Source organism: Crocodylus porosus, unplaced genomic scaffold (genome assembly GCF_001723895.1).
Source record: "Crocodylus porosus isolate Cpor-Errol unplaced genomic scaffold, CroPor_comp1, whole genome shotgun sequence".
In the NCBI taxonomy this organism is placed as follows: Eukaryota; Metazoa; Chordata; order Crocodylia; family Crocodylidae; genus Crocodylus; species Crocodylus porosus.
Genome location: NW_017728948.1, coordinates 66,798,405 through 66,812,721, shown reverse-complemented (window position 1 = coordinate 66,812,721; position 14,317 = coordinate 66,798,405). Strand labels below are relative to the sequence as shown.

At 38.3% G+C, this 14,317-nt stretch overlaps 1 protein-coding gene across 5 annotated transcripts in view; it reads left to right on the top strand.

Moving 5' to 3' along the window:
- RAP1GDS1 (Rap1 GTPase-GDP dissociation stimulator 1) overlaps positions 1-14,317 on the top strand; it is a 177,788-nt gene that overhangs the window by 128,660 nt on the left and 34,811 nt on the right. For 4 of the 5 annotated variants that reach the window (XM_019552912.1, XM_019552913.1, XM_019552915.1 and 1 more), the window contains one exon: positions 5,592-5,738. The exons of the other annotated variant lie outside the window; for it this stretch is intronic. In XM_019552912.1, coding sequence (XP_019408457.1) covers positions 5,592-5,738 — 147 coding nt within the window. The remainder of the gene's footprint in view (positions 1-5,591; positions 5,739-14,317) is intronic. 5 annotated transcript variants of the gene reach the window in all.

Below are 14,317 nucleotides of genomic sequence, written 5' to 3'. Positions count from 1 at the left end.
CCTACATTGAACACCTTCAAGAGTAAATTTGATGCTTATCTTGCTGGGATCCTATGACCCCAGCTGACTTCCTGCCCTTCGGGCAGGGGCTGGACTCAACGATCTTCTGAGGTCCCTTCCAGCCCTAATGTCTATGAAATCTATAAGCATTACCCTTTCTGTTTAAATCCACAAGACTGCTGACATATATAAAATGTTATGGGATTCAAGCCTGGAATAGATTGAATTTCCCATTATAGCACACAGTTGGTCCTTTTTTAGCTTTTAAAGAGTGAAAAACAATAAACTGTTGGAACATACAGAATTTACATTAGAACGATTTTGTAAATTCCAGGGTTTTTTTCAAGGAGAAATCTGTTCCTTGCATTCTGTGCCCACAACATCAAGGGTCCACAATTGCTGAGAAAAATGCAAGACCACATGGAGAGACAACAGTCAAATTCACTAAATGAGACTAGAGAAGGTGTGATGGGTTTTTCAAAAAACTACATAGAAAATGTCAGCCCGTGATTTTCCTTTAGCAATAGCTAAGGTCCTCATCTTTCAGAGACTTATTCAACGTGTTTAGCTTTATGTACTGTAGGCCTGCTTGTGCACACAGTTAAGCAAACATGAGTCTCTGCATGATTTTTGTAACTAGAAGATTGTTATAATTAGTCATTGTCATTTTCCTTTAAGCATGAAAGCAGAAGGAAAAAACATGGCTCTAAACACTAACAGAATAATAACAAATATGCATCTCTAAAAGGCATACGTGTCTGCTTCTTTAAACAAACACCATTCAGATTTGCACAGCTTAAACACTGTGTTACAGAAAGGCACAGGAATGGAAATGCAAAGCTGATTTGAGCTAGAATGAAGGTTCATTGAGTTTTAGAAACATATCCTAACACCTCTCTATACTGTGGCAGTCTTTGTGCTATCCTTGAGTTGGTCCAAAAGTAATCAACTCACTATGGGGTTAGAAATCAAAATACAAGTGCAGATATTTCAGATGCATGATCATCCCATGAATATCATGGCTTTATGTTTTGAACTGGAGCTTTAATTTCATCTGATTCTATTGTGCCTTATAAACTGTAAGGATAGCTTTTTAGATTTTATGGCTTAACAAATCAGGACAGAAAACTTAAGAGAATGACTTAGACCAGGGTTCAGCAACCTTTCACTAACAAAGGACTTGGTCTGAAGGTGGGCTGGAGGTGGCAGTTGTTAGATATTCCACCACCAGATGATGCATTCTCATGCAGAACTTAATAATGGTAGATAACATAAACTTCCACAACATGGGTGCTTGGTAGGCTGGAAAAAGTTTATTTGTGAGCCAGCTGAATCCTATGAGCCATATAGACTGCCAACCCTTGATGTAGACAGCTTATATGGAAAGCAGAATGGAGTAATTTAATTTTAGTTCCTCAGGCCAATGACTTTTGGGGATTTTGCATACAGAGATTCATCTCGGAAAGGTGTGTTCCACTTTCAACCATTATTAAGTATCTGAAAATTTATTAAAACAAGTACTTGATTTTCTAATATGTATACATGACTTTTTGTTTATTACACATATTTAAGCTTCTGCAGCTCCACAAGTATAAATCCCCAATCATTCTTCCCACTTAAGCTCTGCTTCTCTTTCAGCCAAATGCTCCCCTCTGCCTTCAGAAGAGAAGAAGAAAAAGTGGATGATCTGAGCAGGGAGCACGGGCAGAAGTTAGACATATGAGCTCTGTAACAACTAAGCAGCAGAGACCAACCCAGGGGCAGGTGGGAGGGGTAGCTGCCCCAGCTGCCTCTGCCTTGCATAGATTTTTGCTATAAATCAATTATAAAGCTGTTAGATTTATTTTATACCTTCTCTCTCATCATTAAATAGAATCTCCATGTAATGTATTAGCAAGTGGCAGTCAGAGCATGAAGCTTGAAGGAGGGGAGGAGTACCCTGGAAGCTGTTTTCTACCAAAAGCCCTCGGTTTTAAATTATCTGCTGGCTTTACAGAAAATTGCTACTCTGCACCCATCCCAAAAGAATAATTTGGAAAAAAAAAACATGCTTAGTTTCACAGTTCCCTACCCGTGGATGATTTAGTTTTTCTTCACATAAGTCTTTAAAAACCAACTAATCACATGATCTATGACAACTACACTCTCTACAGTAGGAGTCTCATTATTATGAACTACTATTAATTCAAGAAAAATGTAGATGAAGGCAGGGGGGGAGGGGAAGAAATAAATAGTTTGAGAGACTTTCCTTTTATAGAAAATACATAGGTAGGCAGAAGGTTTCTATGATCTACATTAAAATCTAATTCACACTAAAATCTTGTGAGCATATCATCAGTGACTCTAAGGTTTGAACAGGATGACCAAAATACTCTCTTAGTCTTAATGTAAAGATTCAGGTACCCTGATGATGGAGTTGCTTAGGTCTGTGCTACACCTTTTCTTTGGGAAAATTAAACTCCGGTCTTGGTTGTCATTCTGGCATCTTTAATAACAGTACATTTACCCTTTTTAAAACAAAACTATAAACTGAGCTGTAGTAAAGCATTTTCAAGTAGAGATGTGAATTCACTAATTAAGCTGTTCACTCGTGAAGCTCACAGGAATAGCAAATGTTTATTTAAAAAGGTCACAGAAAAATCTCAGTGCAGAGCTTCTGGGAGAATGGAAGCACTTCAGCTGTGGGAGTTTACAGCACTGCCCACCTACAAGGCAACAGTCATATTGAGAACAAGACATTGCATCACACCATGATTTTGTTTTGTCTGTAATTGATCTGGGGTTCAGCAAGTGTGCTTGTACGCAATGCCTGTTTCTTAGAGACTGAGAGGAAGGAAGTTTGTAAAGAGCATCCCATAGCATTCTGAATCGGAAGTAGGCTATTTTGATTTGAGATGCAATGTGGTGTCATGGCCTGAACACAGAGCCAGTAGCCAGAAACTTCTGAGTTCTATTTTAAGTTCCAATACTTGTTTCTTTTGTGACGTTGACTGAATAATTTGAGCCAATCCACCTGAGTTTGGGAAGGCAGCAAGTTCCAATTTTCATTGCAGCAAGGCCTGTAGGGCAGAGAGGCACCTTCAGTGGTGTCAGTTCTGAAGCAAGCTTCCTAGCAGGTCAGTGCTGTAGAAGAGCGGATGGAAAAAGGAACATGGCTCTGCGTAGTCAGGACTTTCCTGGCTATACAGCGCTACTCTCCACAGCCTATACAAAGGCATTGCATAAGAACTCTGCAGCCTGTCACCTAGATGAGAAGGATTCTGGTCTTCTGACACCACTCCACCCCCAATCTCCCTGAAGAGTTCCTTCCTGCCTTGGTCATTTGCGCTTTGTGCAGGGAACAGGATTTTCCCCTTACCCTTAGTTTTAGTACATATAAAATCAGGCTAATTGTATACTTCTTTAATCGGTATGTTGTTAATGCTGTCAAGCAGCTGAAATCAAATGCAAAGTACTTAGAACAGCATGATAATATTCCTTAATTGCTTTGACAAATCTGACAAAGAATGGAATGGAAGGATTTACAGGGTAAGACCCTCATGTGGCATAAATTTATACAGTACCATCAGTTGTGTTTTTCTGCTATGACTAGAAAAAAGGAAAAACTCATCCTACTTTTGCATGTTTCTTTCTTCACATATTTATGTGTAAATTGATTCAGACAGTATAAGAACCAGATCTTGCATCCTATTTTATTTCAGACTAGTTCTACACTACCTTAATTCCATTGACTTTGAGTCCTTTACAGTAGTTTGAGATTAAAATTAAGTCCATTTAGGCTGAATGTTGGCAGTATCATGATATTTTTTTACTTTCATTTTAATGGACATATCTTTAATTGTTTCATTGCTGGAAAGGAAATGAGAACACAAACTCATCCAACCAAGGATTTTTTTTCCCTGCTGACTTGCTGCTATGGCCACTTTGCATCCTAGCATTGTTGAATTGTGTGACTCCGCTGGACAGGGCTTTCGTCTCAATGTCATTCCTACATTTGTCACTGCCTCAGGCTCAGGGGAGAAGGAGATGTTTGTTTTTTTGCTTTACCATTTCTGTTGTTCTGTATGTCTTGATTTTCCTAGACTTCTTCCCTGAATATCTGTTTGATTGTAAACAGATTCAGATTTCACATTTTTCAAAGAAAACGTCCATGCCTACTATGAATCATATTCCCAACAGCATTAATCAGCCCTAAGGGAGATGAATATGATATTACACTTCTTTTTCTGTTGCTACTGTTTCTGCGTCGTGTCTCTGTTGTTATTGAAAGAAACACCAGAATTCTGATACTGACCTGAAAAACTGGAAAACACCTGCAACTCTATTGACCATCATAAGGCTGTTCTCCCATCTTCATCCTCCTGCTCTGTTGAGCAATTTGTTTAAAAACTAAGGAAAAAGGCACAGTGTTAACAAGACTGAAAACAATATCTTGTTATAGAAGGTGGGAGCATTCAATGTTGCATTTCCCATGGAAGATCATTCTCGGAATATGAACAATCTGATTTTCATTTGCAGAATATGGAGGAGCAAGTAGTGGGTTGGACTTGGTAGCATGCTCTCAAGAATTCAGGGGTGGGGGAGGGATTGTAGTGTTTAGAGGGTGCCCAGTAAAGGAGGCCAGAGTAGAAGGGGAGTGTGCTGCTGGATCACCAAATAAATAGGGAAAAGGAAGGAGGCAGGGATGGGGAGGTTGCTAAACTTTTCTTTTCTTTTGTTTTTCAGTCAAGATTTTGTTTTCATTGAAATTTTCCATTTAGTTCCAATAATAACCAATGCCTTCTTTTAAGACCCATGTATTTTAGAGCATCAGAGCTGCATACTACTGGTTACCAGCCTAAGAAAGACAGTGACACTAAAGGGTCTTTACCTTACAATATGATTTCTTGGAGAGAGAGAGAGAGTTTGAATATGACACGTAACATGAAGGCTCAGAATATGACATGTAACATGAAGGTTCATTTTGGCCTGTTATTAATCTACAGTAGATTGTCATCTTCACTTTGGTGGTAAAGAAGGGAGAATAGTCCAAGATTTTAAATTTAGGCTACCAAATTGGAAAGTAGGGAAGCAACGATATCCAGTGAACAGAACAAGAGAGTGGAAAGCCCAGTCTACACTGTCTTTTCCATTCTGTTCCTTGTTGTTTTTCAGGGACTGAGTGATTTTTATTCCCTGTGCTTCCATTTCAAGGGTCTGCATGGTGGCTAGGGCAGATTACCTACCTCACAATAGTGCACAGATTAGAATTTGTAAATTGCTTTGAAACCCTTGAATGGAAAAATTCTACAGATTGTTTGAAGTGTTATTATTTATTGCCTCTGTTGACTCTGACTCGAGCCCTGAACTCATTATTTACAAAGGTATTAATGCCAGTTGATTTATCCTTTTGTTGTAGCATAATTTCACTTTCCTAACACTGTTACACTAAAAAATGGCCCACAAGTGTCCTTGTAAATAAATTTGACCTCCCTGAAGGAATCACTTCATTCTGTTTAAGAACAACTTCTTTTGTGTTATTATTGTTATGTTTGGAACTCTAAGGTGGTTTTTTTTTTGGTTTTTTTTTAATTTAACTCTTTGTTTTACAGATGAGGGCAGGAGTGCAGTTGACCATGCAGGTGGTGCACAGATTGTAGTAGACCAGTTAAGGTCACTGTGCAGTAAAACAGATCCAACCAGTGAGAAGCTCTTGACTGTCTTTTGTGGCATGCTGGTGAACTATAGCAATGAGAATGGTAAACAACACTGAAAATTTGCTTTATGTCTGCCAATCCCCCATCCCCCTCCAGAGAATCTAAAAAATCATCCATAGGTTTATACTTCAGGAAGCTAAAGATAAATGAAAACAAAATAGCCAAATATTTCAGTGGAACGTGTAAGATACTATTTTTATTAAGAGTGAAATATATTGCTTCAAAAACATTAGTTACTCCCTTACTGAAGATTCAAAATAGCATTAAAATAGTAGTGTACTGTATAAGTTTTTATAAAAAGTCTCTTGAATTAAGAATTTTCTTGCATGTCAAAAATGAATGCATATATCCATGTGCATATACAGTGCTGTTTTGGGAACAGATGAAAGTTAGATTTAATTAAATCCTATTTTTATTTAGTATAAAAGTGTCAGGTAATAATAGTAAAGCATCCCTGATATCTCACATTGTCTTGCTTACACATAATTATTTATTTTCAGGTATCTATCAAACATTTAATCTTTAATTATGTATCTTGTGAAAACATATGTAAAAACTCACTTTATTCTGTTTTTTCAGATAAATGGGAACTAAATTATACACCCTTCTGCCACTCCTCTAAAGTCCACAAATCACAAGTGTTTGGATTTTATTACTGTATTTACTTGAATAGATGACCCTGATTATAAGACAACCCCCCAGTAATTAGATTCTATACATGGAAAAAAAATGTATAAAGGTGTTCATATATTTCATAGACATTAGAGCTGGAAGGGACCTTGCAGGCTCATCAGGTCCAGCCCTCTGCCCAAAGGGGAGGAAGTCAGCTGGGGTCAAATGATCCCAGCAAGATAGACATCCAAGTATTTTTTTAAAGTATCTAGAGTACGGTGCTTGCACCACCTCTGGGGGGTAGTGTATTCCAGGCCCTGAGAACTCTGACAGAATAGAAGTTATAATTTTCCAATTATAGAATCTAATTATTGGAGGTTTGCCTTGAATGTGTCCCCCTCCCACTGCTACGTCAGGGAAAATAAATCTGGGGGGAAAACATCTTGACCTTTTTACTAAGATCAAATGTAGCATTTTTGGCACCAAGTGGAGGGTTGTCAGGGCTAACTCTGGCCCTCCCAGTGCCAGACTGGTATTGCAGTACCTCCCTGCCCAGTACCGACACCCACCCATTTTTTTTCAGGGCTGCACAAAAAAAGGTTTCCATCAGCATGTTTGCTGGATGTGGGCCATGTGTTTTATAGTCATGCTCAGTGTTGACTACAGATAATCAACTTCATAGTTGGTTTCCATTGCTAAGTACATGCTGCTTTTGGCAGCAGTTTAAAGACAGTCAGAGTATTTACTGAGATCCCCTTGGATATGATTATAAAATTCCCGAAGGGGCTTTTTTCCCCCATGCTAATTGGGGTGGAAAACTTTATGTTGTATTTGAGTAAATACGGTATTATCACAATGAATTGGGACAGGAAGATGAAATTAAAAAATATATGGTACTTTACATGACTACTGAATATAAGCAAATATAGTTTTCCAAGGAGAGGAGTTGTACAGAAATAAATGGGCATTTGGGTGAACAGTTTAATTGTACATGCAAGTGTGGCAGCTAATAGGTGTGTATTTGCATTGTTCTCACCTTGTGCTAGCTTTAAAAAATCTGAGCCATTCAGGGAAAAAAGCAAAAATGAATGGAGCAGTGACCTTCCAAAATGTACACCTGTTCCCATTATGACATGGATTGGAAATTTAACTAGTCAGATTGCTTCATCAAGTTGTGGCCATTTCCTAAACTGTACTGTTCCATCATGGAAAGGAATAGCTTCCTTATTAGGAACCTGATATTCTGGGTATTGCCTGAGGTGAAGTTCTCTCTTTCTTTAGGTAACCTACATGCTTTCCATGCCTATTTGAAAGCTGTTCTCCTTCTTTTCAAGACATTCTCTGGACTTAATCTTTCTTGATCATCTATCCAGCTACTTCTCTTTTCATTCTTTTCTTGTCTTAACATCTTGTCTGCAAATTCTCTCTTGTTGAGGACAGTTTACTTGATTTTGGTTGCTCCATCTATTTTGAATACTCAACCTTTAGAATCTATTCTTTTTAGCCAACAGATGTCACTAACTTTGCAACTTAGTTTCCTGCCCCCTTGCTCTTTCATTCTTTTATTCATGCCTAACCTTAGTATCTTGCAGAAATTACTACTTATAGTACTTCTTGTTGCTCTTAAATTTCAGCTTTTCCACTTCTATTCCATATATTTTCTGTGCGATATTTTGCTGTATGAGAGTCACCTTCTGTCTAGCTCTTTGAGTTGTTACTTCATTTTCTCTGTTTTTAAAATGTTTTGAGATTAATAGATTCTCTATCTGTACATTGGATTTCTGGATGCTGCTGTGTTAATTAGAACTTATGGCCATTTATACACACATTTTTCTGCTCCGACGTGCTGGAAATCCTGATTAATCAAGTCTGCTCTGCACATGAGCTGATGTGCCTGGTGCTGCATCGCATGCATTTGCTGAGAAAATGGCTGCGGTGCACTTTTGAACCAAAATACCTTCAATGCATTTTAGTTCAAAAGCGCACTGCTGCCATTTTTTCAGTGCTGATGTGCATTTCTCCATTTATATAAATGCATGAGCCACAGCGCTGGGTGCTTTTAAAAGTGCCTGGCACAGTGACACAAATGTGTGTACAAATGCCCTAAGAGCATACAGTATTTCTGATAGTGAGGGGGAGAAACCAGTCCAAAAGCACAAGCTTTTTGCTACAGAGAGGTGCTTCACTGGCTTTGCTTCAGTGACTAAGATCTCATGAGTCCTTCTCTAGATAAAGTCGTTGCAACATAAACCTTATGAACAATCCAACAGTTATAAATATTGCCAAGTCTATCCAAGAAAATCAGTCCTAATGCAGCTAACAAAAACCATGCATGTCCGTCAGAAAAAGGGTACGCTGGTTTCTCTGTACTTAACTTCAAGCAGTGTTAATTCCTTTAGCAAGGAACTAAACAACTGATCAAATGCCTACTGAAGCCAACTGAAGTTTGTTCATTGGCTTCAGTGGACATTGGATTGGGCCCTAAATAAATTGCCAGGGTAACATGGACAGAAGACTTAAAGAGCTGAATTTTCAAAGGAAGTGGTTATGTCTATGCCAACTGACATTTGGGTTCACGCACAAGGTACATGTAGATATAAATGGATATTTGGCCTGTTTTCACTGCACAAGATTTGTTATATCTTTTTCAAGGGATACAGCAGATGCATGTGCAGATCCAAATGCTTCAACTGTGACCTTCTTTGAAAATTTGGCCTACATGTTATAAAGATCTACAATTTTTTTTTGAACAATGGCCACCTTTATTATGTATATTCAATTTCAAAACAAAGTCTTGGTCTGGTGGTTACTGTTCTGAAGACAAGCACCTCCTAATTACAGGGTACAGGCAAAATCAAATACCATGAAGGGCATTTGATCAGTATGAACCCATAACTAATTCTTTAAAGGCCCAAACTACACTGCAAAAAAACAAAAAAAAAGGCTGTTGTGGGGGGAAGAGGGAAACAATATTTGCCATAATTGTCTGATCTTCATTCTTGATGCAGAAGTTAAAAGCATTCAGTGGCTTTGTTGAGGGACTAACAAAGTGAGTTTGGATTTTAAAATGCTTAGATTGCTTAGTTGGTGGCTACCAAAAAAAGTAAAATCAGCCAAAGATTAAAGAAAAAAAATACAGTGAAATATAAGAAGAAACACATTCTTAACCTAGGAAGGAGCACATTTACCTTGTGTTATGTTCTTTCCTTTTTCTATATATTATGCTATACTATAAAATTAAGGGTGGGAATCACCTGTAAACACTGTCACTCTCCGTGTCCTACTAGCAGTTCAAATAAGAACAGTGACAGGGCTTTTTGGTTCTGAGTCGCATTCAAATACCTGCAAGCAACTTCACAGTTTTGTCAATGGACAAAAAACATGCACATTATTTTAATTATTTGATTTAAAGCTTTCCTTATTCTCAATTTGATAATTAATTGTCCTTTTCAAATAGCAAGTATCCACCTTATGATTTTTTTATGAGAGACTCATTACTGAAGTTATTGAAAGCAGGAGTATCTCAAGTTGTTGTATTTACCACACAAGACGTTTTCAAGCAAGTAACTGGAGACAAGCTCCTTTACTGTATAAAAAGGAAATAATTTAAAATTCTTGTGTCTCCTCCCTATTTAGGATCTCATTTAATTAGGATTGGCTTAGCTTACAACTGTAATTCCATTCATGTTCTGTTCTGTAAGTTCACAAGCTAAGACTCTGTGTATGGTTCTTGTTTATTACATATGGAATGTGGGTCTGCTTCTGTTTGGGCATTATTTTGGCTTGCTGTTGCTCATATATCTCATTGTATCCCTCTCAGCATCTCATCCTCTCATTTATCTCAGTGACATTATGCAAGAGAACTTGTATTTGGCATCTCCTATAACACTTGCAAATGTACCATAGAAACAAAAACCATTTTGCTTTGGTTTTTACCAATCAAAATGCCCCTTTTACCAGCACTTAAAAAATCTTAACTCTCTACTGTAATTTCATTTTCATTCAAGTCACTTGTACTTAATCTGACACAAATCTCTCCCTCCTCCACGTATTTTAAAACTAATAGTACAAATTCTGTGTGCATCTAGAAGTAAGAGGAACACGCTATATACATGTTTGTGAATCTGTTCCTTTGTGGCATGGTCTTGAAGGAAATAAACAGAAATAGAGAGCAAGAAACAGTGGGCTAGATTCTGGCTCTTGCAAGCAACGGGAACATCAGAGGGGGTGCTGAGTAGCTGGTTTGTGGCAGCAGTTCTGACACCTTGCTACGAGTGCAGCATGCTTTCCCTTCACACTCAGCAGGCTCTACTATCTTATATCTATGAGGGTGTGTGGGTGAGGGAGGTGGGCAGAATGGGCCCTGGGAAGTGGAGGGGTCGCTTTAATTAGAGCAATTCCAAGAGCCACTTTAATTAAAGCACCCGGAGCATCAAATGTACCAGCGGCCCCACACTGAAAAATGGCGGTGGGGGCACTTTAAAGCTCGTTGGATGAGCTTTAGTTAAAGCGCCCCTGCCCAGTGTTCCCTCTAGTTGTGTGGTGTGCGCAGGTGCACCTGGTAGCACAGCATGAGCCCACATGTGGCCACGCACACCACACAGCTTAGAGGGAACGCTGCCCCTGCCGCCACTTTGAAGTGCAGGGACACTGATACATGTGGTGCTGGAGTCTGCTGGAGTACGGTAATTACCACACTCCAGCAGAGTCGATTAATTGAATCTGCTCTGACGCGTTGTAATTACAGTACATCAGAGCAGCTTGAATGTACTTGTGTAGGTGCCCGATTAGTCCTAGATACTGCAGACCTTTACTTAGGTGAAGGTCTTTCCTAGTTGGACTACTTTTCTTGTTCTCCCCATTTGAGCAGAGACAACTCAGCTGATTATGTAGGAATTAATTAGGTTTCTGAGATGTATAAAGCAATCTCCAGAAACTTTTTAAAAATTGCCTGAACAGTTAATGAAAGAACCATGCTGATTACCCTTTGCTTCCTAGACAATCAAGTCGTAGGCAAGAAGTGAAGTCAGGATAGCGCTTGTATGTGTATGTAAATCTGTATGTATGCAATGATTTTTGTTCATAAATTATTCTCTAATTTCATGTCACATTAAACTTTAATCTTGCAAATTTATCTTTCATTCAGTGCCTTTGTAAAATATCTTGATGTTGCTTTGTACAACAGCTCTCCTCTGCCTTAAAAATTCTGTCAGCATGTGATTGGAATTACTTTTGCCAGTTTTTTTTGTAGTCTGCTTAAAAAAACACCAAAACAAAACATGTCTTGTCATCTATAGAAACTGTCAATATACAAGAAATGAAGAGGAGATCTATGGTACCACCATTACAGCCTAAAAGTAATCATTAATTGAGGATTATTTCTTTTTCAAATTTAGTGTTGCCAATTTCCATGTCTGCAGTGGTTTGTGTTTCATTTGCATCACAGCTAAAATTGTTTAGTTTGCTTGCAGACATAAATATACTTCAGTGTATTCCAGAGACCTTATTGCACATGTAAAAGTATGTTTTTATAGTAGTCAAGTAAATAATAATTATCATTAAAATTTTATAAAATATTTTATTATAGACATGTTGATTACCAGCAGCTTGTTCTTGGGTATGAAATAAATGCTACAGCCTTGCTGAAGCTAGATTTTCCTTTTAATCTTTCATCAGCAACATTGATTTCATCACTACTAGTATTCTTTTAAATTCTGTCCATAATAATGATCTAGCCTAAATAAATAATTGAAACTCAGACTTATAAAGTTATTCAATTTGGGATATTCTCCTCAGATCCCATTCTTTGGAGTTTCCCTGCGTGTCACCTGAAGGACACGGAACGATTGAAATTCATGTTTTAGGTAGGTAGTTGTTTACACTGGCGCATGTATTGATTGCCTTATATCTCCCTGTATATACATCTGTACTGCACCCCTCTCAGGCCTTTTCCCTCATAAAACATGTAGAAATGGCTATCACTGAGACACTGCATTGTTCTGTAATACTTGAGTTAATATTTGTGGATAAATATTAGGAGTAAAGGGGTGGGAAAAAGTTTTATAATTTTTGGTTCCTGTTAACACAGAATGCAACAAAGTCTACGGTGAAGTAATCTAGGAAGCTTCCATTGACTTATTGAAGTCAAGTTGCTTTACTTTGTGGCCCTATGTCTATCAGAATGATTGAGTGTTTTTCTCAAATCTGGATCCCATTCTGGTAGCGTCCCAGTATCTGAGCCTCCAAAGGGTTGATGTTCCTGAATTAATCCATCTGTGGTGATCAGTGCAGAAACCTCAGTGTAGCGTTGCTGTCAGTTACTGTTCTGAAGAGTGAGTCACTACCAGGTGTCAAAGGTCTAAAAAGCGTTGCAGGTCTTTTGTCAAGGGAGAAGTTGAGCATTCTTCTCCTTACGCACTGCCCCTCATTCCTGTCATCCTTCAGAGGTTAAATCCAGGTGAGAGAAGCTTCTTCTCAAGGGTTGTCCTCTGGATGTGAATTTGGAACATGAACATTTGCAACTCCTATTCAGTGACATTTTCCTTAGGGATATTCCTCACAAAATATGTCTTCAAGTAAAAACACTTTTCTAAATTTCAGAGCAGAGCTTGATCTTCTAGTCACCAGTAGGTTCAGACTCATGTTCTTAAGAGCCACAGAACCATTCAGGGTCTTTCACTTTTAATGTTTTGCAGTTCTCAAGCTAATCTTGCACCTGTCTGTGTCTGAATGTTTCCATTTCACAGATGTTTTAAGACCCTTTGACTTTTAAGCTAATTCCTATTTTCAGGTGGATCATCCTATGAGAGTGAAAGTTGGTTTGGAGTCAAGTACAAGACCTGACTTTTGAGTCTGTACAGTAATGCTTTCCTGACCCAGTCTCTGATTTTATTTCCTTAGTAGTCCTGCCAACTGCCCCAAAAGTCATTTAGCCACAAGTCCTGTTAAATAATTTATGGCTTAGCCTTCCATTTCCATAAGTTAGTCTTTAAAATGCCCATTTCTTTCCAAAGGTAGAATTTAGATATATATTAGTATGTTGTCTTGTCCTGCAGACCTTTGGTACCTGGTGGAGAATCTATGTTGCATTAAACAAGACTTCAGAACAAGTTATTGTTTGAGTAGAGAGTTTAAGTTTATGATAACAAAATTTTGTGTTGTGTTTGGACATGAATCCAGAGGGTCCTTGCATTTCCAAAGAGAGCCTGTGCAGATGGATAAGTACCTCTGCATATGTGTGACTTCTTTGAGGACGGTTATCCCTGAGTACCCAGAACTATCTAGAACTGACAGGCAACTTCTATAAATTAACCCCATTCAGACTATTTTCCATGTGGTTGTGCTATGCATCTGTTTCCTCCTACTCTTCAGTGCCCCCCTGCCTTCCCTCATTCAAAGACAATAATCCAGAATCTCCGAAGAGTAGGGATCTGTGGAAGATAATCCCAAATTAAGGTGAACAATAAGGTATTTGCCAGTTACTAGAGTTCTCCTCTTGGATCATTTCCTCCACAGATCCATTCTCTCCCTCCTGCTTTTTATTAAGGATTACATTTCTACAATTGATTTACAGTGGAACATGGTGTGGTACAGTGAAGCATGGTGCGGTACCAACACAGACATATACTGGAGGTAAAATGCTATTCAATGCATGCGCTAGTGCATATGTGTACTTACCTGAAATTTGACAGCTTCAACAGCTATCTAATATCTGAGGTGGTGCTCTCATACATCTCTATAAAGAATATGGATCTGTGGAAATTCAGTAAAGGAAATTCAGTTGCTGGTAAGTAACACAGTTTTATTTGACTTAGGATGCTTGGCCACAATTATAATGATTCCTGGTCATCCTCAATATTTGTAACAATTGAAGTGCCCATCTGCTTATTAGTGCACATAACTGTTTATTTTTATTCTCACGAACAGCACTGCATACCAAAGAAATCTCAGACATGCTCTAGGAGATTAATCTGTAATATTGGCTATATAAAAATGTTACATAACTTTGG